General features: G+C 45.5%; 1 protein-coding gene across 1 annotated transcript in view; it reads right to left on the bottom strand.

The window, feature by feature from the left end:
• The window catches only part of LOC135047490 (transcription factor ETV7-like), a 65,629-nt gene extending 39,399 nt beyond the window's left edge, over positions 1 to 26,230 (bottom strand). The window contains exons 1-3 of the mRNA XM_063955455.1: positions 25,933 to 26,230; positions 20,878 to 21,007; positions 5,396 to 5,560 (exon numbers count right to left, since the gene is read on the bottom strand). Of these exons, the coding sequence (XP_063811525.1) occupies positions 5,396 to 5,560; positions 20,878 to 21,007; positions 25,933 to 25,974 (337 nt within the window). The 5' untranslated portion in view covers positions 25,975 to 26,230. The remainder of the gene's footprint in view (positions 1 to 5,395; positions 5,561 to 20,877; positions 21,008 to 25,932) is intronic.
• Between the last annotated feature and the right edge of the window lie 298 nt (positions 26,231 to 26,528).

Raw genomic sequence — 26,528 nt, 5'->3', positions numbered from 1 at the left:
CCAGTTTGTGCAAGGAGAGATTAATTGCTTCTTTTTTGGGGGGGGTCCAAACCAACCCGTCATATCAGTCACAGTCGTGTGGCAGACCCTGTCACTGAAATGATGGGTTGGTTAAAGTGTGCATGTCCTGTTTTGTTTATACAACATAAGGGTGGGTGGGAGGGCCCAAGGACAATTCCATTTTGCACCTCTTTTTTCTTTTCTTTTTCTTTGCATCATGTGCTGATTGGGGAGGGTTTTTTGGAAGGGACATCCTGCGTGACACTGCAGTGCCACTCCTAAATGGGCCCGGTGTTTGTGTCGGCCACTAGGGTCGCTAATCTTACTCACACAGTCAGCTACCTCATTGCGCCTCTTTTTTTCTTTGCGTCATGTGCTGTTTGGGGAGGGTTTTTTGGAAGGGACATCCTGCGTGACACTGCAGTGCCACTCCTAGATGGGCCCGGTGTTTGTGTCGGCCACTAGGGTCGCTAATCTTACTCACACAGCTACCTCATTGCGCCTCTTTTTTTCTTTGCGTCATGTGCTGTTTGGGGAGGGTTTTTTGGAAGGGCCATCCTGCGTGACACTGCAGTGCCACTCCTAGATGGGCCCGGTGTTTGTGTCGGCCACTAGGGTCGCTAATCTTACTCACACAGCTACCTCATTGCGCCTCTTTTTTTCTTTGCGTCATGTGCTGTTTGGGGAGGGTTTTTTGGAAGGGACATCCTGCGTGACACTGCAGTGCCACTCCTAGATGGGCCCGGTGTTTGTGTCGGCCACTAGGGTCGCTTATCTTACTCACACAGCGACCTCGGTGCAAATTTTAGGACTAAAAATAATATTGTGAGGTGTGAGGTATTCAGAATAGACTGAAAATGAGTGGAAATTATGGTTATTGAGGTTAATAATACTATGGGATCAAAATGACCCCCAAATTCTATGATTTAAGCTGTTTTTTAGGGTTTTTTGAAAAAAACACCCGAATCCAAAACACACCCGAATCCGACAAAAAAAATTCGGTGAGGTTTTGCCAAAACGCGTTCGAACCCAAAACACGGCCGCGGAACCGAACCCAAAACCAAAACACAAAACCCGAAAAATTTCAGGCGCTCATCTCTACTTTGTACCCGTATACGCATGCGCAGTTTTGCCGAGAATTAACCTGATCGCAGCGCTGCAAAAAGTTGCTAGCGAGCGATCAACTCGGAATGACCCCCTAAGTCCAGCACTATGAATGACAAGTATTTTGTATATCTGTTTTATAACATTATTATTATTATTATTATTTACATTTACTTATTTAAGTTCAACATTCTCCACAGAACTTTACACATGGAAAAAAAAACTAGGTATTATCACTCAGACAATTTTTCAATCTGTATAATCATATCACTGGTGTTTTTTATACTTGGGGTTCATACATTTTAACATTTCAAGTTTGAGACTTGGGGCATTTAACATCACACCCCTGACCTACCTGCACACAAAGCAATCCACATAAACCACTCTCTTAGACTGCGAAACACATCCTTAAATTATGAAAGTCCCAGGTCTTTCTGACTGCAAAAATCAGGACTCCCCTACCAAGTTCACATCTGTTGGGAGGGTATAGAAGTAACTTTTAAACATCAATTTAATTGAGGAACTTCACTAATAAACAATCATTCCACCAGCAGTGGCTCCTACCTGCCTGTGGTAGGGGGGCTGCTGCTACCCTTGCCTGCCCAGAGCAGAGGAGACAATCAGCCAATGTCACCCAGGTCCAGGCATCTGTGCAATGGTTCTGACAGGTGCCGCGTCCAGTGCATGCACACAAGCAGCAGCAGGACCACGCATGTACAAACACAGACTTCTATGAACTGCATTTGCTGCGGTCAATGGAAGCCGGATTGGACTGCACGAAGGACTAATCACAGTCCGGTCTGGCAGTCCCAGAGGGAGAAAATACCCCCCCCTGGGGATTCCTGTAGTGTCTGTGACTGACAGGAAGAACTTCTAATAGGAAGTATAGCCAGTACAGTCACAGGCTGCATCTGACTCACTGACACTGGGCTGGTGGCAGATTTTACTGGGGTGGGGGGGATGCAGTCCTGCAGTCTATAGGTAAAATCCACCACTACACGCCACACTCATGACAGTCTGAATAAGACCCCATGTGGCCCTATAAAAATAAGTAGTTTGGGCACCTTTCCACCTTTTTTTTTGTCAAAAAATTACACATACTGGAAAAAGGCTCACAGTAATCTGAACCCCTTCTTGCCTATTAGACCTTAGTCAGAAATGTACTGGCACGGGTTGAGTATTCCTTATTCAGAATTCAAAATCACACATTTTTTGTTCCCCTACTGAGAAAATGACATATATATATATATATATATATATATATATACATACACACTGCTCAAAAAAATAAAGGGAACACTTAAACAACACACTGTAACTCCAAGTCAATCACACTTCTGTGAAATCAAACTGTCCACTTAGGAAGCAACACTGATTGACAATCAATTTCACATGCTGTTGTGCTAATGGAATAGACAACCGGTAGAAATTATAGGCAATTAGCAAGACAACCCAAATAAGGGAGTTGTTCTGCAGGTGGTGACCACAGACCACTTCTCAGCTCCTATGCTTTCTGGCTGATGTTTTGGTCCCTTTTGAAAGCCGGTGGTGCTTTCACTCTAGTGGTAGCATGAGACGGAGTCTACAACCCACACAAGTGGCTCAGGTAGTGCAGCTCATCCAGGATGGCACATCAATGCGAGCTGTGGCAAGAAGGTTTGCTGTGTCTGTCAGCGTAGTGTCCAGAGCATGGAGGCGCTACCAGGAGACAGGCCAGTACATCAGGAGATGTGGAGGAGGCCGTAGGAGGGCAACAACCCAGCAGCAGGACCGCTACCTCCGCCTTTGTGCAAGGAGGAACAGGAGGAGCACTGCCAGAGCCCTGCAAAATGACCTCCAGCAAGTCACAAATGTGCATGTGTCTACTCAAACGATCAGAAACAGACTACATGAGGGTAGTATGAGGGCCCGACGTCCACAGGTGGGGGTTGTGCTTACAGCCCAACACCATGCAGGACGTTTGGCAAGATTGGCAAATTCGCCATTGGCGCCCTGTGCTCTTCACAGATGAAAGCAGGTTCTCACTGAGCACATGTGACAGACGTGACAGAGTCTGGAGACGCCAAGAAGAACGTTCTGCTGCCTGCAACATCCTACAGCATGACCGGTTTGGCAGTGGGTCAGTAATGGTGTGGGGTAGCTTTTCTTTGGGGGGCCGCACAGCCCTCCATGTGCTCGTCAGAGGTAGCCTGATTGCCATTAGGTACCGAGATGAGATCCTCAAACCCCTTGTGAGACCATATGCTGGTGCGGTTGGCCCTGGGTTCCTCCTAATGCAAGACAATGCTAGACCTTATGTGGCTGGAGTGTGTCAGCAGTTCCTGCAAGACGAAGGCTTTGATGCTATGGACTTGCCCGCCCGTTCCCCAGACCTGAATCCAATTGAGCACATCTGGGACATCACGTCTCCCTCCATCCACCAACGCCACGTTGCACCACAGACTGTCTAGGAGTTGGCGGATGCTTTAGTCCAGGTCTGGGAGGAGATCCCTCAGGAGACCATCCGCCACCTCATCAGGAGCATGCCCAGGCGTTGTAGGGAGGTCATACAGGCACGTGGAGGCCACACACACTACTGAGCCTCATTTTAACTTGTTTTAAGGACATTACATCAAAGTTGGATCAGCCTGTAGTGTGTTTTTCCACTTTAATTTTGAGTGTGACTCCAAATCCAGACCTCCATGGGTTAATAAATTTGATTTCCATTGATAATTTTTGTGTGATTTTGTTGTCAGCACATTCAACTATGTAAAGAACAAAGTATTTAATAAGAATATTTCATTCATTCAGATCTAGGATGTGTTATTTTAGTGTTCCCTTTATTTTTTTGAGCAGTGTATATATATATATATATATATATAACATATATGTCATTATGTCAGTAGGGGACCCAATAATGTGGGATTTAGAATTTTGAATAAAGGATACTCAACCTGTACTTAGGAATGCATTTCTAGATATATAGGGTCTAATTCAGACCTGATCGCTGTACTGCAAATTTGCAGAGGTCTGTGATCAGATAGTCACCCAGGGAGAGTGAAAACCCGCCTCATGCAAGTGTGCGAATGCATGTGTATGCCATGCGAAAATTCCGCCAGACAACGGACAGCTGCAAATTCGTTATCAACTCACCATCAAATGATTTTTCCAGTCTGTACGTAGCCCAAGACTTACTCCTATAGTGCGATACAAACAGGCTAATCGGGCCGGAGCTGACATCACAAACCCACTCTGACAACGCTTGGGAACGCCTGCGTTTTTTCTGACACTCCATGAAAATGGCCAGTTACCACCCCTAAATGTCCTCTTCCTGTCAATTACCTTGCGAACATATTGAGATCTAAATTTTCAAACCATCCTGTCACTGTTTGTCTATGCGCCTGCAGTGCATTGCAGTGTGTATGCATACGCAGTCATTCAATAATTGTCCGCTGTGCAAATTCACACAACAGCAATCAGGTCTGAATCGGGCCAATAGTTCCTACGGTATGCTGCTGCTATCTTCATTCTGAAATATTATTTGATTCCATTATACTGTATTTACAGTATTCTGCCTATGTAAGCGGCTGATTCAGGGGTGGACACTATAGCACAGACACTGCACCTTTGTATGCAGTGTCTGTGCAAAATTATTATAAAGCCGCAGGAGGTGACTTAAGTAAGAATATGCCCTCTGCCTCTGATCCACTGCATGTTTTAAGATGCAGTATCACATCAACCGTGTGACCATCGGACATCTGAGTAACCCTCTGGTAACTTAGGATGTCTGGAAAAATTATGCTGAAAGTATACAGCCACTGGCTTTATCATGCCCAGAAAAGGGGGCCGACATACCCCCATTTTCATCCCCTCCTGACGCTGCTCCATCTCCACCCCCGATTGCCAGTAGCTTGTCAGTCATGCTGCAGCGTTTGGGGCACTGTGAGTGACATCTCTTCCCCAGTCCTGCACATGTGCAGATCCAAAATCTCTGGCCCATTGAGAAAAAAATTGAATAACCTCTGAACCAGCCCATAAAGACAAGCATACAGCTTTGTAACATTGCAATTGCCTTTGAGTATATAGCAACTGGTTTGAAAAGATAGATAATGGAAATTGTTAGATCTGGTAGCCTAAGGAGACATATTGTAGTCATACAGCGCAATACATTAGTCAGATCCCTGCAGAAATCTCACATTGTAATAATAAATGGATTTGAGTCAAAAGAAATGAAACACTGGCAACAGCGTGTCTGCATGAAAATGAGGGAGGCCCAGTGACTATCCACTGCAAACAATGGCTGTTATATTACCTGAACTTTGTGAACGGGCTTTAAAATCATCTTTTGTAAGAATGCACAAGGCTCTTCCATTCAATACAAACTTGCTGTCATCTGTTCTCTGTAGTGAGTATTCTTCCTCTGCCCATCGCAGCCAGTTAATGACATCATCCTTGCTCCACAGAGCTGGATGAATTCCTGAAATACACAGCATAAAAAAGATTTGTACAAAGCCATTCACAATAAATCTACTCATCAGGTGCAATCAGGGAAGAACTGGGGCTCCTAAACAGCCCTGGCATTATAGACATTGAGGCATTTTCTCGCCTCATGGGTGATGGTCATGTCTCACGGCTACGTGATATGCCCCCATCTCTGTATTCCAGGCAGCCGAGCAGTGCAACGGGTGGTCAAGCAAATCCAACAGCCCCCGGTCTCTCTGAGTGTCATGTGGCCTAGCAGAGCTGCTCAGCCCGTGAATTGTGTCTCATTCCGTGTGGCATAATGTGAATTTCGGCTCATACGGTGTGCTATAATGTGAATTTCGGTTCAGACCGTGTGCTATTATGTAAATTTTGGCTCATAATGTGAGCTATAATGTGAACCTCGGCTCATACCGTGTGCTATAATGTGAATTTCGGCTCATACTGGGCGGGATTTACTAAAGGGAAAATGTGGTAAAACCCGTTTTACCGCATTTTCATATACTGTATACTAACCCCGGACCGCCGCGTTTTCGCCCCATAGGGTATCGCCATCTTTTTATGGCGATACCCTATTATAGCCTATGGGACTCTTACCGCCGCCGCCGGATCCCGCCACCGCCCCGCGCCGCTCACGACGACCCCCCTCCCCCGGGCATACCTGTGTGCTGCTGCTGGTGCGGCCCCCTCCTCCTTCTCCCCCGCAGCACAGCCTTGTCTCCTTCTGGCTGCAGGGGGGAGGAGAAGGAGCCCGGGGACTCCCTGCGCACGTCTCCTCCCGGGTCTGGGAGGTGACGGAGACCCCGCTGACCACCGCAGACATCATCGCGGAGGGCCTCCTATACCGCATTGCGATACTAATCGCATATGTTAGTACATATGCGATTAGTATCGTTGCAGTAGTTGGCAAGGGGCGGCAATGTCTTATAGTACATCCCACCCACTGTGTGCTATAATGTAAATTTTGGCTCATACCGTGTGCTATAATGTGAATTTTGGCTCATGCCGTGTGGTATAATGTGAATTTTGGCTCATGCCGTGTGGTATAATTTGAATTTCGTCTCATACTGTGTGGTGTAATGTGAATTTCGGCTCATACTGTGTGCTATAATGTGAATTTCGACTCATTCTATGTGGTATAATGTGAATTTCGGCTCATACCATGTGCTATAATGTGAATTTCGGCTCATACCATGTGGTATAATGTGAATTTCGTCTCATACCGTGTGCTGTAATGTGAATTTCGGGTCATACCGTGTGCTATAATGTGAATTTCGGCTCATACCATGTGGTATAATGTGAATTTCGGCTCATACCGTGTGCTGTAATGTGAATTTCGGCTCATACCGTGTGCTGTAATGTGAATTTCGGCTCATACCGTGTGCTATAATGTGAATTTCGCCTCATACTGGGCGGGATTTACTAAAGGGAAAATGCGGTAAAACCCCCGTTTTACCGCATTTTCATATATACTAACCCCCGACAGCCGCGTTTTCGCCCCATAGGGTATCGCCATCTTTTATGGCGATTCCCTATAGAAGCCTATGGGACTCTTACCGCCGCCGCCGGATCCCGCTGCTGCCCCGCGCCGCTCACGATGACCCCCCTTCCCCGGGCATACCTGTGTGCTGTTGCTGGTGCGGCCCCCTCCTCCTTCTCCCCCGCAGCACAGCCTTGTCTCCTTCTGGCTGCAGGGGGGAGGAGGAGGAGCCCGGGGACTCCCTGCGCACGTCACCTCCCGGGTCTGGGAGGTGACGGAGACCCCGCTGACCACCGCAGACATCATCGTCCAGACATCATAAGTCCAGTACAGTTGTGCAGCTGTATAAGTTCAGGGGCACTGCAGTATAAGTCTAGGGGTACTGCCGTATAAGTCTTGGGGTATTGTCGTATAAGTCCAGTGGTACTGCCATATAATTCCAGTGATACTGCCGTATAAGTCCAGTGGTACTGCTGTATAAGTCTAGTGGTACTGCCATATAAATCCAGTGATAATGCAATATAAGTCCAGTGGTACTGCCGTATAAGTCCAGTGATACTGCCGTATATATCCAGTGATACTGCCGTATAAGTCCAGTGGTACTGCCATATAATTCCAGTGATACTGCCGTATAAATACAGTGGTACTGCCATATAATTCCAGTGATACTGCCGTATTAGTCCAGTGGTACTGTACTGTGCTGTATATTATTTACTTCAAATAAAGGGGTTATTAATATTTAATCCAAATAACTTTTACAGGGTTTGCCCTGTATGGTGTAGGGGTACGCTCTCCTGTTCCTCATATTGTGTTATATAACTCCAGAAAAATAATGGAGAACAAAAATATGGAGTATAGAATAGGGAAAGATAGAGAACCACTTCCTCCTAGTGCTGAAGCTGCTGCCACTAGCCATAGCATATATGATGAAATGCCATCAACATTGTCTGCCAAGGCCGATGCCCAATGTCATAGTAGAGGGCATGTCAAATCCAAAAGGCAGAAGTTCAGTAAAGAGAACCAAAAAAATAAAGTCAAATGATCTGAGGAGATACATAAACTTTCCAATATGCCATTTATGACATGTAGTGGCAAGGAACAGCTAAGGCCCTGGCCTATGTTCATGACTAGTGGTTCAGCTTCACATGAAGATGGAAGCCCTCATCCTCCTGCTAGAAAAATGATAAGAGTTAAGCTGGCAAAAGCACAACAAAGAACTGTGCATTCTAAGATGGTATCACAAATCCCCAAGAAGAGACCAAGTGTGTCAGTGGTTGTGATGCCTGACCTTCCGAACACTGTATGGGAAGAGATGGCGCCTTCCACCATTTGCAGACACTCTGCAAGTGCTGGAAGGAGCACCCACAGTCTAGTTTTTGATATTCAAATTGAAGATGTCACTGTTGAAGTACACCAGGATGAGGATATGGGTGTTGCTGGCGCTAAAGAGGAAGTTGACAATGAGGATTCTGATGGTGATGTAGTTTGTTGAAATCAGGCACCGGGGGAGACAGTTGTTGTCCATGGGATGAATAAGCCCACTGTCATGCCTGGGCAAATACCAAAAAAGCCACCTCTTTGGTGTGGAATTATTTCTCCACAAATCCGGAAAACAGGTGTCAAGCCATGTGTTGCCTTTGTCAATCCGTAATAAGTAGGGATGAGGATGTTAACCACCTAGGAACATTCTCCCTTATACGTCACCTGCAGTGCATTCATGAAAAGTTATTTTCAAGTTCAGAAAACTTTGGGTAAGAGCATAAGCAGTCCACTGACACCTAAATCCCTTCTTCCTCTTGTACCCAAGCTCCTGCAAGCCACACCACCAACTCGCTCAACGTCAATTTCCTCCTCAGTCAGGAAGGTATGTAGTCCTGCAGGCCATGTCACTGGCATGACTGATGAGTCCTCTCCTAATCGGGATTCCTCCGGAGGATCCTTGAGTGGTACGCCTACTACTGCTGTTGTTGTTGCTGCTGCTGGGAGTCGATCATCATCCCAGAGGGGAAGTCAGAAGACCACTTGTACTACTTCAACTAAGCAATTGACTGTTCAACAGACCTTTGCGAGGAAGATGAAATTTGACAGCAGTCATCCTGTTGCAAAGCAGATAATTGAGGCCTTGACAGCTATGTTGGTGTTATCCGGTATCCGCCATTGGTGCAGTTGGATTTAGACAATTGATGGAGGTAGTTTGTCCCCGGTACCAAATCCCATCTAGATTCCACTTAACTAGGAAAGTGATTCCCGGAATGTACAGGCACATTAAGAAAAGTGTCCTCAGTGTCCTGAAAAATGCGGTTGTACCCAGTATCCACTAAACCACGGACATGTGGGCAAGTGGTGCAGGGCAAACTAAGGACTACATACTGTGACAGCCCACTGGGTAGATGTATTGCCTCCCACAGCAAAAATAGCAGCAGCACCAGTAGCAGCATCTCACAAACACCAGCTCGTTCCTAGGCAGACTACGCGGTGTATCACCGGTTTCCGTAAGAGGCACACCACTGACAACCTCTTACGGAAACTGAGGTACATCATCGCACAATGGATTACCCCACTTAGACTCTCCTGGGGATTTGTGATATCGGACAATGCCACCAATATTGTGCATGCATTACATCTGGGCAAATTTCAGCACGTCCCATGTTTTGCACATACAATTAATATGGTAGTGCGGAATTTTTTGAAAAATTACAGGACCGTGCAGGAGATGCTGTCGGAGGCCCGTAAAATTGTGGGCAACTTTCGGCATTCAGCCACCGAGTACCGACGACTGAGCGCCATCAAACACTCCTGAACCTGCCCTGCCATCACCTGAAGCAAGAGATAGTAACGCAGTGAAATTCAACACTCTATATGCTTCCGAGGATGGAGGAGCAGCAAAAGGCCATTCAAGCCTATACATTCACCTTTGATATAGGCAAAGGAAGGGGAATGCACCTGACTCAAGCGCAGTGGAGAATGATTTCCGTGTTCTGCAAGGTTCTCCAACCCTTTGAACTTGCCACACATAAAGTCAGTTCAGACACTGCCAGCTTCAGTCAGGTCATTCCCCTCATCAGGCTTTTGCAGAAGCAGCTGGAGAGCTTCAAGGAGGAGCTAAGATGGAGCAATTCCACTAAGTATGTGGGACTTGTGGATGGAGCCCTTCATTCGCTTTGCCAGGATTCACGGGTAGTCAGTCTGTTGAAATCAGAGCATTACATTTTGGCCACCCTCTCGATCCTATGTTTAAAGCCTACGTTGTATCTCTCTTTCCGGCAGACACAAGTCTGCAGAGGTTCAAAGACCTGCTGGTGAGAAAATTGTTAACTTGAGCGGAACGTGACCTGTCAACCGCTCCTCCTGCGAGGAAAAGGATAACATTTCCGAGCCCACCCACTGGTGGTGATGCAAGGCAGTCAGGAGCAAGTGCTGACATCTGTTCCGGACTGATGGACCTGCCAACGATTAGACATGTCTACTGTCACTGCATATGATGCTGTCACCATTGAAAGAATGGTGGAAGATTATATGGGTGACAGCATCCAAGTAGGCATGTCAGACAGTCCGTATGTATACTGGCAGGAAAAAGAGGCAATTTGGATGCCCTTGCACAAACTTGCTTTATTTTACCTAAGTTGCCCCCCATCCAGTGTGTACTCTGAAAGAGTGTTTAGTGCATCCGGTCACCTTGACAGCGATCGGTGTAGGAGGTTACTTCCAGAAAATGTGGAAAAGATGATGTTCATCAAAATAAATTATAAATTCCTCCAGGAAGACATTTACCAGAAATTGACTCCAGAAAGTGCACAGGGACCTGTGATGGTGGATTCCAGTGGGGACGAATTAATAATCTGTGAGGAGGAGGAGGATGTACATGCTGAAAGGGGTGAGGAATCAGAAGATGAGGATGACATCTTGCCTCTGTAGAGCCAGTTTGTGCAAGGAGATATGAATTGCTTCTTTTTTGGTGGGGGGATTAATTGCTTCTTTTTTTGTGGGGGCCCAAACAAACCAATCATTTCAGCCACAGTCGTGTGGCAGACCCTGTCACTGAATTGATGGGTTTGTTAAAGTGTGCATGTCCTGTTTATGCAACATAAGGGTGGGTGGGAGGACCCAAGGACAATTCCATCTTGCACCTCTTTTTTTCTTTGCTGTTTGGGACCTAGTTTTTAAAAGTGCCATCCTGTTTGCCACTGCAGGCTGCAGGCCAGGTGCTTGGGCCGCCCACTTGGGTTGCTTAGCTTAGTCATCCAGCGACCTTGTTGCAAACTATTGGCCTAAGAACAATATTGTGAGATGTTCAGAATAGACTGGAAATGAGTGGAAATTAATGTAATTGAGGTTAATAATACCGTAGGATCAAAATTACTCCCAAATCCTGTGATTTCAGCTGTTTTTGTGTTTTTTTTTTCAAAAATCACCCAGATCCATTACCAAAACCAAAACCTGAAAGGGCGGTTTTGGCAGACCCAATCCAGATCCGCACATCTCTAATATATATGTATATATAATATACTTGCTGACTTTAGGCACCTTCAACTCTGGAGGAAGCCAGTGAGAATGTGCACCTGACACTTCGGGGAGCAATTCCAGGCTATAGACCATTTGCCATTTTTCATTTTTAAACTCCCCCCCCCCCCCATAGGGACCCACGATTCCTAGTATTATCTCCCCATCTTGCCCACTTTGCTAGGAAGTGGTGGGATGTGGGAGATCCACTCACTTTTCCAGGGGTGCAGGGGACTACCTTAAAAATCATAAGTTTCGTGCACCTTCCGTCACAATCCTGACTTTACTCCTCTTATTCTAGTAACTGGTTTTATGACTAACTTCTGCCATCAGTCCTGCAGTTCAAGGTTAACTCCTCACTGGCTTTAGCCCAGTTTACCAGTTCCAAGTGTAACCTGTGTTGCTGAGTTCATTGCCTGAGGAGTCTCCCAGCATACAAGCTGCAGTCTGTGTTTTTGGTGATTAGCCACCTGAGAGAGTTCACTTGTTTGAGTAATCTGCTAAATCCTGATTTCAGCAGTGTTATCCCTGAGAAACTGGTCTTTCTGCACAGCGCTCTAAGCGTTCTGAGTATAATCCAAAGTGTGTCTCTCTGCAGAGCTTCACTTCCACTCAGTATTTTGATATTCATACTTAATGCCAAAGTTCCCTCCAAAATTCAGACATGAGTGCAGCCATGTTGGAAGCAGTCACTTGATCAATTTCAGCCATTCTAGTTGCTGCTCTTAGCCACCTGATCGCAGCAGCCAATCTCTGCTCCCTAGCAGGTATAAAAGTGGCAATCTGGGAAGTCACCTGCAACCAGTGTAATGATGTCCACAGCGTACCTGTGTCTTCAGTGAGCTCCTGCAGAATTGTTTCCTATTTAGCGAATCCAGTGCAAATTACCATCCAGATGCACCATCTGGCTCCAATCAGTTCCAGTCCGATAATTACTCCATGGGTATCAGTCCGATATTGAACCATTGCTTACCGTCTGATACTCTCTCCATTGGTTCCAGTCCAATAATTGCTCCACCTGGATCTCAATCAGTAAACTACAGTCAACAGCCTCATGCCTCTTTACTTCTCAGAGTCTATCTAGTGCTAGTAGATAGACTATTATTTTCTGCAAGTATTGGGTGACCCAGTCAGGGGGCCGCAACCTGTATGTCAGGCACAGCTGAGCCCAAACTTTCTTGTGGGGTCCCTGGCGAAAACCACTGGTGTGTTAGACCCTGCACCCCTGTTCTGGGTCTCCACCAACTACCCGGTACTAGTTAAAGTTTCCCATACTCTATGAGCATAAATTATATCAAGCCAGCTACTTTCAAGACACCAACTGCCAGATCTGTCCAGTCTAGGATCCAAGTTCACAAAACCATCATAACGTGACAGTATGAAGTACAGTATGACCCAAGATCATTTCTTATCTCTCATGACTAAAGTTGACTGTAGAAATCTGGGCCATTTTACAGTCCCAGGCCCAGTTCTAAACTCAGACCCTAAACCAGAAGTTCTCAAACGCGGCCCTCAAGTCACCCCAACAGTCCAGGTTTTATGTATATCCATGGCTCAGCACAGATGGTTAAATCAAATTGACTGAGGTGCTAATTAAGTCACCTGTGGCCAAGCATGGATAAACTTAAAACCTTAACTGTGGGGGTGCCTTGAGGACTGCATTTGAGAACCTCTTCCCTAAGTTTTTACCATAAATGCATTTATTATACAGTATATCTGTCATATACTCCAGGGAACTCTTCATTCCACCTAAATTTCTATGTTACAGTACTTGGTGGCATGGGTGTAGCTATAGTGGGTACAGGAGGTACCAATGCTATGGGGCACAGAGGCTTAGGGGGCCTTGGACCCAGGTTGCTAAGCAATTGAGTCCAACCCAATGCCCAACCTCAATTGAAGAGCACTTTATTGTGGCACAGTATGTGCTGGAGGCACTATAGTGTGGAATATGAACAACAGGGGGCATTGTAATGTGACATAATATGAACTAAGGACACTATAGGGCCAGATGTACTAAGCCTTGAAAAGTGATAAAGTGGACAGTGATAAAGTACCAGCCAACCAACTGCTGTCATTTTTCAAACAGGGCCTATGGCATGGCAGCTAGGTGCCAATTGTCTGGTACTTTATCACTCTCCACTTTATCAATTTTTAAGGCTTAGTACATCTGGCCCATTACCGTATATACTCGTGTATAAGCCAACTTTTTCAGCACTTTTTTTTGTGCTGAAAAAGCCCCCTCGGCTTATACTCAAGTCAGTGCAGTGGGAAGGAGTGGGGACACGGAGGGCAGTCAGTGCAGTGGGAAGGAGGGTCCCTCCTGCATTTCCGGCGGCAGCGGGGGGTCTATTAACTGAAGTACCCGTTTGTGAGCTCTGATTGGCTCATGAACCAGCACTTCATTTAACAGACCCGCCGCAGCCGCCGGAGGTGTAGGAGGGACACAGGAGAGGCACGCGCTGTGCCCTCCGTGTCCCTCCTTCACAAGCCAGTGCGGGAGCGGCGGAGGGTAAGTTACCGTATACATGGCACTGGGGGAGCATATTTGGCACTTGGGGGGGCATATCTGGCAGTATAAGGGCATATCTGGCACTGTGGGGGCATATCTGGCACTATGAGTGCATATCTGGCACTGTGGGAGAATATCTGACAGTATGAGGGCATATCTGGCACTGTGGGGGCATATCTGGCACTATGAGGGCATATCTGGCACTGTGGGGGAATATCTGGCAGTATGAGGGCATATCTGGCACTGTGGGGGGCATATCTGCCACTATGAGGGCATATCTGGAACTGTGGGGGCATATCTGGCAGTGTGAGGGCATATCTGGCACTGTGGGGCATATCTGGCACTGTGGGGGCATATCTGGCAGTATGAGGGCTGTGTACGGCTAGAGCTGCATTTCCCACCCTAGGCTTATACTCGAGTCAATAAGTTTTCCCAGGTTTTTTTGGTAAGCTTAAGTGCCTCGGCTTATATTCGGGTCAACTTATACTCGAGTATATACGGTATGTCTAGGGGTGTGCGGTGAGGTAAATGGCTGAGAAGGCACTGGCTAGTATCAGAACCAGATTTACACACAATATACAGTGTGAACCAAGGGGTTCATGTGGGCATTATACAAAAGTGCAGCAACATATACTGCTGGAAATTTGGTGAGTTTTGATCAGAGATGTGCAGAAAAGATAGGCAGTGCCTCATCTACCGTATACTTTTTACTCCAGAGTTTTTACTATAAAAATGAATAGAAGAATACAAAGAAAATATTTCTAATATATTATTTGTATTTTTCATATCTATGTATATAAATGCGAAAGCCCTCACTCACTCACACACTCACTCACTTATTGACTCATCACTAATTCTCTTACTTCCCAATATGTTAGGAAGCTGAGATGCAACATATGTATTCCTCAGGTTGGAAATAGGAAAACTACATAATTAGAATTTTAATAAACCTCCCCTAAGGGAATGAACAGGTGTTTGACATAATGACATCATTACCGATGCGTGGTTTACGCTGCGTGAACGATAATGCCCGAACCGACTATCGGATCAAAATTTGGATTGCACCTCCAGTGTGTAGAATTTAATAAACTACAAAAATGGTCCTGTTACTATTTACCGTGTCTGCTACGGGTGCTCCTCGGGTAACGCCAAGATCCATGGATTAATATTTACTTACATTAAGATGTCTCAAATTTACATCTCTATAGATTTACCAGATTTTTAACACTCATTTATATTTACAACCATGAAAATCCGACAGTCCCGTGCGAAGAACAGCTAGTACTTTATGTAGTCAAAACTGTGGCGTATACATTAGTATGGCAGGAAAGGCTCTTCTACACATGGCTAACCTCACCGAACATCACTGACTATGTCATAATAGAATTGGGGGTACAGAGGAGGCCAAAACTGTCCCCTCTGCTGCATTTTTGTACAAACCTCCATTTCGTGTAAAGCTCCCTGATCTCCACCCCCAAACAACAACTGTATTGAGTAGTGATGTGCACCGGACATTTTTCGTGGTTTTGTGCTTTGGTTTTGGATTCGGTTCCACGGCCGTGTTTTGGATTCGGACGCGTTTTGGCAAAACCTCCCTGAAATTTTTTTGTCGGATTCGGGTGTGTTTTGGATTCGGGTGTTTTTTTACAAAAAACCCTCAAGAACAGCTTAAATCATAGAATATGGGGGTCATTTTGATCCCATAGTATTATTAACTTCAATAACCATAATTTACACTCATTTTCAGTCTATTCTGAACACCTCACACCTCACAATATTATTTTTAGTCCTAAAATTTGCACTGAGGTCGCTAGATGGCTAAGCTAAGTGACCCAAGTGGCCGACACAAACACCTGGCCCATCTAGGAGTGGCACTGCCGTGTCAGGCAGGATGGCACTTCAAAAAAATAGTCCCCAAACAGCACATGATGCAAAGAAAAAAAGAGGCGAACCAAGGTCGTTGTGTGACTAAGCTAAGCGATACAATTGGCCGACACAAACACCTGGCCCATCTAGGAGTGGCACTGCAGTATCAGGCAGGATGGCACTTAAAAAAATTAGTCCCCAAAACAGCACATGATGCAAAGAAAAAAAGAGGCGCACCAAGGTCGCTGTGTGACTAAGCTAAGCGACACAAGTGGCCGACACAAACACCTGGCCCATCTAGGAGTGGCACTGCAGTGTCAGGCAGGATGGCACTTCAAAAAAATAGTCCCCAAATCGCACATGATGCAAAGAAAAAAATAGGCGCACCAAGGTCGCTGTGTGACTAAGCTAAGCGACACAAGTGGCCGACACAAACACCTGGCCCATCTAGGAGTGGCACTGCAGTGTCACGCAGGATGGCACTTAAAAAAATAGTCCCCAAACAGCACATGATGCAAAGAAAAATGAAAGAAAAAAGAGGTGCAAGATGGAATTGTCCTTGGGCCCTCCCACCCACCCTTATGTTGTATAAACAGGACATGTACTGTACACTTTAACGAACCCATCATTTCAGCGACAGGGTCTGCCACATGACTGTGACTGAAATGACTGGTTGGTTTGGGCCCCCACCAAAAAAAGAAGCAATCAATCTCTCCTTGCACAAACTGGCTCTACAGAGGCAAGATGGTCACTTCATCATCATCCTCCGATTCCTCACCCCTTTCACTGTGTACATCCCCCTCCTCACAGATTATTAATTCGTCCCCACTGGAATCCACCATCTCAGGTCCCTGTGTACTTTCTGGAGGCAATTGCTGCTGGTGAATGTCTCCACGGAGGAATTGATTATAATTCATTTTGATGAACATCATCTTCTCCACATTTTCTGGAAGTAACCTCGTACGCCGATTGCTGACAAGGTGAGCGGCTGCACTAAACACTCTTTCGGAGTACACACTGGAGGGAGGGCAACTTAGGTGGAATAAAGCCAGTTTGTGCAAGGGCCTCCAAATTGCCTCTTTTTCCTGCAAGTATACGTACGGACTGTCTGACGTGCCTACTTGGATGAGGTCACTCATGTAATCCTCCACCATTCTTTCAATGGTGAGAGAATCATATGCAGTGTCAGTAGACGACATGTCAGTAATCGTTGGCAGGTCCTTCAGTCCGGGCCAGATGTCAGCACTCGCTCCAGACTGCCCTGCATCACCGCCAGCGGGTGGGCTCTGAATTTTTAGCCTTTTCCTCGCACCCCCAGTTGCGGGAGAATGTGAAGGAGGAGATGTTGACGGGTCACGTTCCGCTTGGCTTGACTTGACAATTTTCTCACCAGCAGGTCTTTGAACCTCTGCCGGAAAGAGAGATACAATGTAGGTTTTAAATCTAGGATCGAGCACGGTGGCCAAAATGTAGTGCTCTGATCTCAACAGATTGACCACCCGTGAATCCTGGTTAAGCGAATTAAGGGCTCCATCCACAAGTCCCACATGCCTAGCGGAATCACTCTGTTTTAGCTCCTCCTTCAATGTCTCCAGGTTTTTCTGCAAAAGCCTGATGAGGGGAATGACCTGACTCAGGCTGGCAGTGTCTGAACTGACTTCACGTGTGGCAAGTTCAAAGGGTTGCAGAACCTTGCACAACGTTGAAATCATTCTCCACTGCGCTTGAGTCAGGTGCATTCCCCCTCCTTTGCCTATATCGTAGGCAGATGTATAGGCTTGAATGGCCTTTTGCTGCTCCTCCATCCTCTGAAGCATATAGAGGGTTGAATTTCACCTTGTTACCACCTCTTGCTTCAGATGATGGCAGGGCAGGTTCAGGACTGTTTGCTGGTGCTCCAGTCTTCGGCACGCGGTGGCTGAATGCCGAAAGTGGCCCGCAATTCTTTGGGCCACCGACAGCATCTTTGCACGCCCCTGTCATTTTTTAAATAATTCTGCACCACCAAATTCAATGTATGTGCAAAACATGGGACGTGCTGGAATTTGCCCAGATGTAATGCACGCACAATATTGGTGGCGTTGTCCGATGTCACAAATCCCCAGGAGAGTCCAATTGGGGTAAGCCATTCTGCGATGATGTTCCTCAGTTTCCGTAAGAGGTTGTCAGCTGTGTGCCTCTTATGGAAAGAGGTGATACAAAGCGTAGCCTGCCTAGGAACGAGTTGGCGTTTGCGAGATGCTGCTACTGGTGCCGCCGCTGCTGTTCTTGCTGCGGGAGGCAATGCATCTACCCAGAAGGCTGTCACAGTCATATAGTCCTGAGTCTGCCCTGCTCCACTTGTCCACATGTCCGTGGTTAAGTGGACATTGGGTATAACTGCATTTTTTAGGACACTGGTGACTCTTTTTCTGACGTCTGTGTACATTTTCGGTATCGCCTGCCTAGAGAAATGGAACCGGGGACACAGTACCTCAATCAAGTCTCTAGTTGCCTGTGAATTAACGGTGGATACCGGACACACGTTTCTCACCACCCACGCTGACAAGACCTGAGTTATCCGCTTTGCAGCAGGATGACTGCTGTGATATTTCATATTCCTCGCAAAGGACTGTTGGACAGTCGATTGCTTACTGGAAGTAGTACAAGTGGTCTTCCGACTTCCCCTCTGGGATAACGATCGACTCCCAGCAGCAACAACAGCAGCGCCAGTAGCAGTAGGCGTTACACTCAAGGATGCATCGGAGGAATCCCAGGCAGGAGAGGACTCGTCACACTTGCCAGTGACATGGACTGCAGGACTATTGGCTTTCCTGTGTAAGGTGGAAATTGACACTGAGGGAGTTGGTGGTGTGGTTTGCAGGAGCTTGGTTACAAAAGGAAGGGATTTAGTGGTCAGTAGACTGCTTCCGCTGTCATCCAAAGTTTTTGAACTTGTCACTGACTTCTGATGAATGCGGTCCAGGTGACGTATAATGGAGGATGTTCCTAGGTGGTTAACGTCCTTACCCCTACTTATTACAGCTTGACAAAGGCAACACACGGCTTGACACCTGTTGTCCGCATTTGTGTTGAAATAATTCCACACCGAAGAGGTGATTTTTTTTGTATTTTGACCAGGCATGTCAATGGCCATATTTGTCCCACGGACAACAGGTGTCTCCCCGGGTGCCTGACTTAAACAAACCACCTCACCATCAGAATCCTCCTTGTCAATTTCCTCCCCAGCGCCAGCAAGACCCATATCCTCATCCTGGTGTACTTAAATAGTGACATCTTCAATTTGACTATCAGGAACTGGACTGCGGGTGCTCCTTCCAGCACTTGCTGGGGGCGTGCAAGTGGTGGAAGGCGCAAGCTCTTCCCGTCCAGTGTTGGGAAGGTCAGGCATCGCAACCGACACAATTGGACTCTCCTTGGGGATTTGTTATTTAGAAGAACGCACAGTTCTGTGCTTTTGCCAGCTTAAGTCTTTTAATTTTTCTAGCGAGAGGATGAGTGCTTCCATCCTCATGTGAATCTGAACCACTAGCCACGAACATAGGCCAGGGCCTCAGCCGTTCCTTGCCACTCCGTGTCGTAAATGGCATATTGGCAAGTTTATGCTTCTCATCAGACGCTTTCAATTTGGATTTTTGGGTCATTTTACTGAACTTTTGTTTTTTGAAATTTACATGCTCTCTACTATGACATTGGGCATCGGCCTTGGCAGACGACGTCATCGTCTCGGCCATGACTAGTGGCAGCAGCTTCAGCACGAGAACAAAAATGTGGAGGTTAAAAAAGGGAAAGATCAAGATCCACTCTTGATATTTCCCTATTTTAACCTCCACATTTTTGTTCTCCATTTTTTAATGTGTGGAATTATATGCCAGTATCAATAGCAATGGCCTACTACTATATATGCTGTGCACAACTGAAAGGCACCACAGGTATGGATGGATAGTATACTTGAGGACACAGAGGTAGGTAGAGCAGTGGCCTTCCGTACCGTACTGCTATATATACTGGTGGTCACTGTCAGCAAACTTCAAAACTAAAATGCACCACAGGTATAGAATCTAGATGGATAGTATACTTGACGACACAGAGGTAGGTAGAGCAGTGGCCTTCCGTACCATACTGCTATATATACTGGTGGTCACTGTCAGCAAACTGCAAAACTAAAATGCAACACAGGTATAGAATGTAGATGGATAGTATACTTGACGACACAGAGGTAGGTAGAGCAGTGGCCTTCCGTACCGTACTGCTATATATACTGGTGGTCACTGTCATCAAAACTCTGCACTGTACTCCTCCTATATAATACTGCTGGTCCCCAGTCCCCACAATAAAGCAGTGTGAGCACAGATATATGCAGCACACTGAGCACAGATATGGAGCGTTTTTCAGGCAGACAACGTATAATACTGGTGGTCACTGGTCAGCAAAACTCTGCACTGTACTCCTTCTATATAATACAGCTGCTCCCCAGTCCCCACAATTAAGCAATAAGCACAAATATATGCAGCAACATTAATAAACGGAGAGGACGCCAGCCACGTCCTCTCCCTAACATTTCCAATGCACGAGTGAAAACGGCGACGCACGGGTCCTTATATAGAATCCGAATCTCGCGAGAATCCGACAGCGGGATGATGACGTTCGAGCGCGCTCGGGTTAACCGAGCAATACGGGAGAATCCGAGTATGCCTCGGACCCGTGTAAAATGGGTGAAGTTTGGGGGGTTCGGTTTCCGAGGAACCGAACCCACTCATCACTAGTATTGAGGCACATGTGCACTGCATCTCCAACGCATGACATTAACTAGGGCAATACTGTGGTTCAGAAAATAACCACAAAAAGGTACTACAGTATTATGGGGCAAAAATGAACAACTGCTGCAGAGTTGTGCATTGCTATGGGACATACCGTACAACGTTCTGGCTATTCTCCTGCTTGGTGGTGTACTTACGGAGACTCCCAGGAACTTTGCATATCACTTCTTCAATAAAGGAACAATGTGACTGCCAATGATCAAGTGGTGGGAGCTGGAACCCTACAGGAACTGTGTACTGTGCAGAAACAGTTTTCATCTGTTTTTCCTGTAAATATAGGGCATAATATGTTATGATTACAGTTTACCTTGAAGCTACAACTTTTATTAAATTAGGAATTACAGATTTCAAAAGTGATTTTCTAGGAATGTTTTATTTTTATACACAGATACAGATTTTTTCCATCAAAGTACTGTACAAGCACATCTACAGTAGTTTATACAATGACTTGAGGCAACTAAATTTAAGCTGCTACTTTTTTTTAGTTTGGGTACAAAGATACTTGTAAAGAGACCTATTTATCAAGGCCCCTTTATCTGAAAAATCATGTGAAAGCAGCCATTTCCAAATGTTTTAAGTATTTGGGCTATTTAACAAGAGACTAATGCAAGTTATATTTGAGCATTACAAGGCATACCACGGGCCTTGTTTTTCTTAATACAGGGGGTCATTCCGAGTTGATCGCTAGCTGCCATTGTTCGCAGCGCAGCGATCAGGCTAAAAATCGGCATTTCTGCTGTCGAAGTAAAAAATATTACATACACACCACATGCAAACTCCACACTGATGAGTCGCTGTGCGTGCGAATGTACGCAGCGAGCACATTGATATATGGTAGCATACGCATTCACACAGACAAGCCACAAACATATATTCAACACATATTTAATAAAACACCTTTAATTAAACATGTCAAGCACCAGACATTATAATGTATTTACATAAGAGCGGAACAAGATAAACATGTCATCCTTGGTGTCAAAATAATCAGGAGAATGTGTGGATTAATTTGATAGCTGTGGTTAGATTGTAGCACATTGCAACGATTAGTTATGATTAAATGTATGATAGCTAAAGTAACTCTTATTAGAACAAAGAAAGCATGTGGGCAGGAAACCAGTGGCCAACCCCTATGATGTCATCTTCAAGGCTGGACGTTGCTTGCATATGAACTGACCAATAACACACAAGGAATGAGAGACCTCCCTCTCCTGTACCAATGGAAGGAGCCTGAAACCAACAACCTGTTAACTCCCACTGTTTTGATATAGGCAGTTTCTAGATTTAGAGGATTCTGCCTTGAGAAAGACCCAGAGCATTTGGGTTTAAACGCGTTGGATATCCACTGGACCCCCATGTTGAAGTGAAGGACTGGACTGAGAGTACGTTCGCCTGAGGGCCATCCCGGACCGTCTACCCAGGGAGACTATCTGGTGACTTATAACTAACATGCTTTTTGAGAACTGCTTCACACCAGTTCTCAATAAACTCTGGTAATTGTTCTATGAGACTAGTCCACATTGCACCTGGGGAATATATAGTATCCTTTTATGTTATATGTGTATGTCATCTGATTAATAAATTGTGTTGTACTACACATGATGATATTCTGGTTTTTCCACATATGGTGAGAGTTCTCCGGTCAGTAGAATTGGAAGATATTCAGGAGGATCTCCACCATACAGGAATGTATTGACATCGTATTGTTGTCTTGTTTGAAGTGTTCCTTGTTGAGGCGCTAGTTGGTACATTTATCCTCTTTTTGCCACAGATTTGTATAGATTTAGAGAGTTAGTTGCTGTTGTTTGCTGTTATGGAGAGGAATGTGCATTGAGGGTAAAGTATGCTGGCTGTAATGGATTCTTTTGTAACTATCTGCTTCTTGTGTAATTGTAACCATGTAACCATATATATACTGTACATGTGTTTTATTGTATGCATACTCTTTTAATATCAAATATATACATCTCTGAGCATTGAAACTCAGACAATGTGTGCGAGTACTTGTTTTCTCTTAAAGGATGTAGTGTTTGTGATATACAGCGCACTTTTATCGTATATGGTAAAAAGATGCGCTGTGCACCCGCAGCATATATTAACGCTGGCATTTTAAATCTTTATTAGAAATAATCTGAACTTCTCACTGCGCATGCTTATGCACCGCATTGCGCATGCACGACGTACGGTTACAAAGGCCTTTGTGGTTTTGCACAGGTTCTAGCGACGTTTTCATTCGCACTGGCGGCCGCAAGAAGAGTGACAGGAAAGGGGCGTTTCTGGGTGGTAACTGACCATTTTCAGGGATTGCTTACAAAAATGCAGGCGTGCCAGGGAAAACGCAGGCGTGGCTGGGTGGGTGGGTGACGTCAAAAGCCAACCCTCCAGCGTTAGAATCAATGCACACGAAGAGTAAGTACAGGGCTGGTCTTGTTTTGCACAAAATGTTTATGCAGGCGCTCTGCTGCACAGGCATTCGCACTTCTGCAAAGCGAAAATACACTCCCCAGTGAGCGACGACAATGCGTTTGCACGGCTGCTAAAAACTGCTAGCGAGCGATCAACTCGGAATAACCACCAGAGTCTTACTCTATTAATCAAGTCCCAAAAAGTATAGCTTTACATACTGTACCTTGGCTGTGTTGTGTCTATGGAGGTATTCCCGCAGAAGAGCTTTTCATATATTCAAGCAACCATTTTTGCAAAATGGCACTGCACATGCGTGACCTTATGGCTGCTTATGGGAGTAATTCAGAGTTGATCACAGCAGCAAATTTGTTAGCAGTTGGGCAAAACCATGGCCCTCATTCCGAGTTATTCGCTCGGTAAAAATCTTCGCATCGCAGCGATTTTCCGCTTACTGCGCATGCGCAATGTTCGCACTGCGACTGCGCCAAGTAAATTTGCTATGCAGTTAGGATTTTTACTCACGGCTTTTTCATCGTTCTGGCGATCGTAGTGTGATTGACAAGAAGTGGGTGTTACTGGGCGGAAACAGGCCGTTTTATGGGTGTGTGCGAAAAAACGCTACCGTTTCCGGAAAAAACGCGGGAGTGGCTGGAGAAATGGGGGAGTGTCTGGGCGAACGCTGGGTGTGTTTGTGACGTCAAACCAGGAACGACAAGCACTGAACTGATCGCAGATGCCGAGTAAGTCTGGAGCTACTCTGAAACTGCTAAGAGGTGTGTAATCGCAATTTTGAGAATCTTTCGTTCGTAATTTTAAGAAGCTAAGATTCACTCCCAGTAGGCGGCGGCTTAGCGTGAGCAAATCTGCTAAAAGCAGCTTGCGAGCGAACAACTCGGAATGAGGGCCCATGTTCACTGCAGATGTGGCAGATATAACATGTGCAGAGAGAGTTAGATTTGAGTGGGTTATTTTGTTTCTGTGCAGGGTAAATACTGGCTGCTTTATTTTTACACTGAAATTTAGATTTCAGTTTGAACACACCCCACCCAAATCTAACTCTCTCTGCACATGTTATATCTGCCCCCCCCCCTCCCCCTGCAGTGCACATGGTTTTGCCCAACTGCTAACAAATTTGCTGTTTCGATCAACTCTGAATTAGGCCCTATGGGGGTCATTCCGAGTTGTTCGCTCATTGCCGATTTTTACAACGGAGCGATTAAGGCAAAAATGCGCATGCGCATGGTACACAGTAGTATTTTAGCACAAAACTTAGTAGATTTACGCACGTCCGAACGAAGAATTTTCATAGTTGAAGAGATTGGAGTGTGATTGACAGGAAGTGGGTGTTTCTGGGCGGAAACTGGCCGTTTTCAGGGAGTGTGCGAAAAAACGCAGGCATGTCAGGATAAAACGCGGGAGAGTCTGGAGAAACGGGGGAGTGGCTGGCCGAACGCAGGGCGTGTGTGTGACGTCAAACCAGGAGTGAAACGGGCTGAGCTGATCGCAAGCTGTGAGTAGGTCTGGAGCTACTCAGAAACTGCTAAGAATTTTCTATTCGCAATTCTGCTAATCTTTCGCTCGCTATTCTGCTAAGCTAAGATACACTCCCAGAGGGCGGCGGCCTAGCATGTGCAATGCTGCTAAAATCTGCTAGCGAGCGAACAACTCGGAATGACCACCATTGTGCAGTATCACAAATTGCAGTTATGCTGGTAAATAATAGCCATCATTTAATAGTATATGGGACTAATGGTGAGATGTATTAAACCTTGGAGAGAGATAAAGTACCAGCCAATCAGTTCCTAATTGCCAGTTTTCAAACACAGCCTGTAAAATGCCAGTTAGAAGCTGATTGGCTGGTTCTTTATCTATGTCCACTTAATGTATCTTTAAGGCTTGATACATATTGATATGATATGATATGATATGATATGATATGACATGATATGATATGATATGATACATATTCCCCAAAAGTACTCAATCTACTGTTCGAAATTGGAGTTTACAGGTATTTTAAATATGGGAGAATTTAGCAAAAGGTGTATATATCTCCCAGTGAGCTTCCAGGCCTACACCAACCCCAATCAGCAGAAAATCAGTGAAAAATAACCATCTCAGAAAAGAGTCCATCAGGAGGATTTCTTGGTACTCTGAATACTCTCCTGTGTGTACTACTGTAACAATACATCTCATAGCGGGATGAAGTCAGTTTACTGGCTGTTGGGATCCGGCATTACGAGGCTGACGCCAGAATCCCGACACCCGCCGATAAACCGGCAGCCATAGTCTGGACACCAGCCAGTATTCCCACTTGGTTTGTGGATCCACGCCACCAACCGAGTTGGAATAGAACCTGTGGTGAGAGCAGCAAGCCACCGGGTCCGAGGTGTAGCTAGCTAATGAGGGGACTCGCTACCGGGATTGCAGAAGATGGAATGCTGCTGTCGGTATAGTGACAGACAGCATTCTGTCTGCCGGGACATCGTATGTATCCTATGATACTATGTGACAAATCACCATTAAATGGCAAGTGTCTACTGAAACTAATAACCAAAACTGATCCACCTACAGACCATAGATTAACAGCACATTAGACTGAACATTAGGAAACTCAGCATATTGTGCAACATAGCAAACTCCGGTACATTCCTTTATGGAAATACAGCTCCTGCAAGCTTTGCAATTATTACTTGTATAGTGCCAACATATTCTGCGGCACTGTACAAGAGACTGACTGCAGCAGTGAACACTACAATCTATTTTCACTATTTGAAACGTAGTACCTTATGGCCAGCAGTGTAGTAATAGTTTCCTTCGTCTGACATATCCACAGCTGATGAATCGAAACTTAAAGTACAGTATTCAGCACTGCCAGTTTCTGTCCAGAAAGATTTGCTGCTTGTAGAAAATATTTTGTTATCTACTGGTTAAATCCCTGTACAGTTTCCTGGATGTCCGTCCACAATTAGTTCAAACTTCATTTTCACAGCCAGAAACAGATCTCAGAATCTCCGATACCAGAAGTTGTGATTTCTGTTCAAAGTTCATAAACTGTAAGCAAATATTTCCTTGTGCTGAAAGCCTGCAGTGTTGTAAAGAAGAAAGTGAAAGTGACATTAAAAGCTAACATATACGACAGAAGAAGGAAATACATTAAGGATGAGCTGTGTCATTTAATGCAGTGTAATGGTTAGTGCATACAGACTGACACTATGACAATAATCAACATGAAATGTTCTGTAACTCTAAAGCATACTTGCCTACTTCTGAAAAAGCATTTCAGGGACATGTGAAAGTAACACCTATCAGCGTGGGCGCAGGGCCGTTTCTATCCCTTGTGGCTCCCTGGGCGGAAAATAGGGGCGTGGCTTCATACAGG

Source organism: Pseudophryne corroboree, chromosome 2, assembly GCF_028390025.1.
Source record: "Pseudophryne corroboree isolate aPseCor3 chromosome 2, aPseCor3.hap2, whole genome shotgun sequence".
NCBI classification, from domain to species: domain Eukaryota; kingdom Metazoa; phylum Chordata; class Amphibia; order Anura; family Myobatrachidae; genus Pseudophryne; species Pseudophryne corroboree.
The sequence above is the reverse complement of the archived record's forward strand: the minus strand, read 5'-3'. Positions and strand labels throughout refer to the sequence as shown.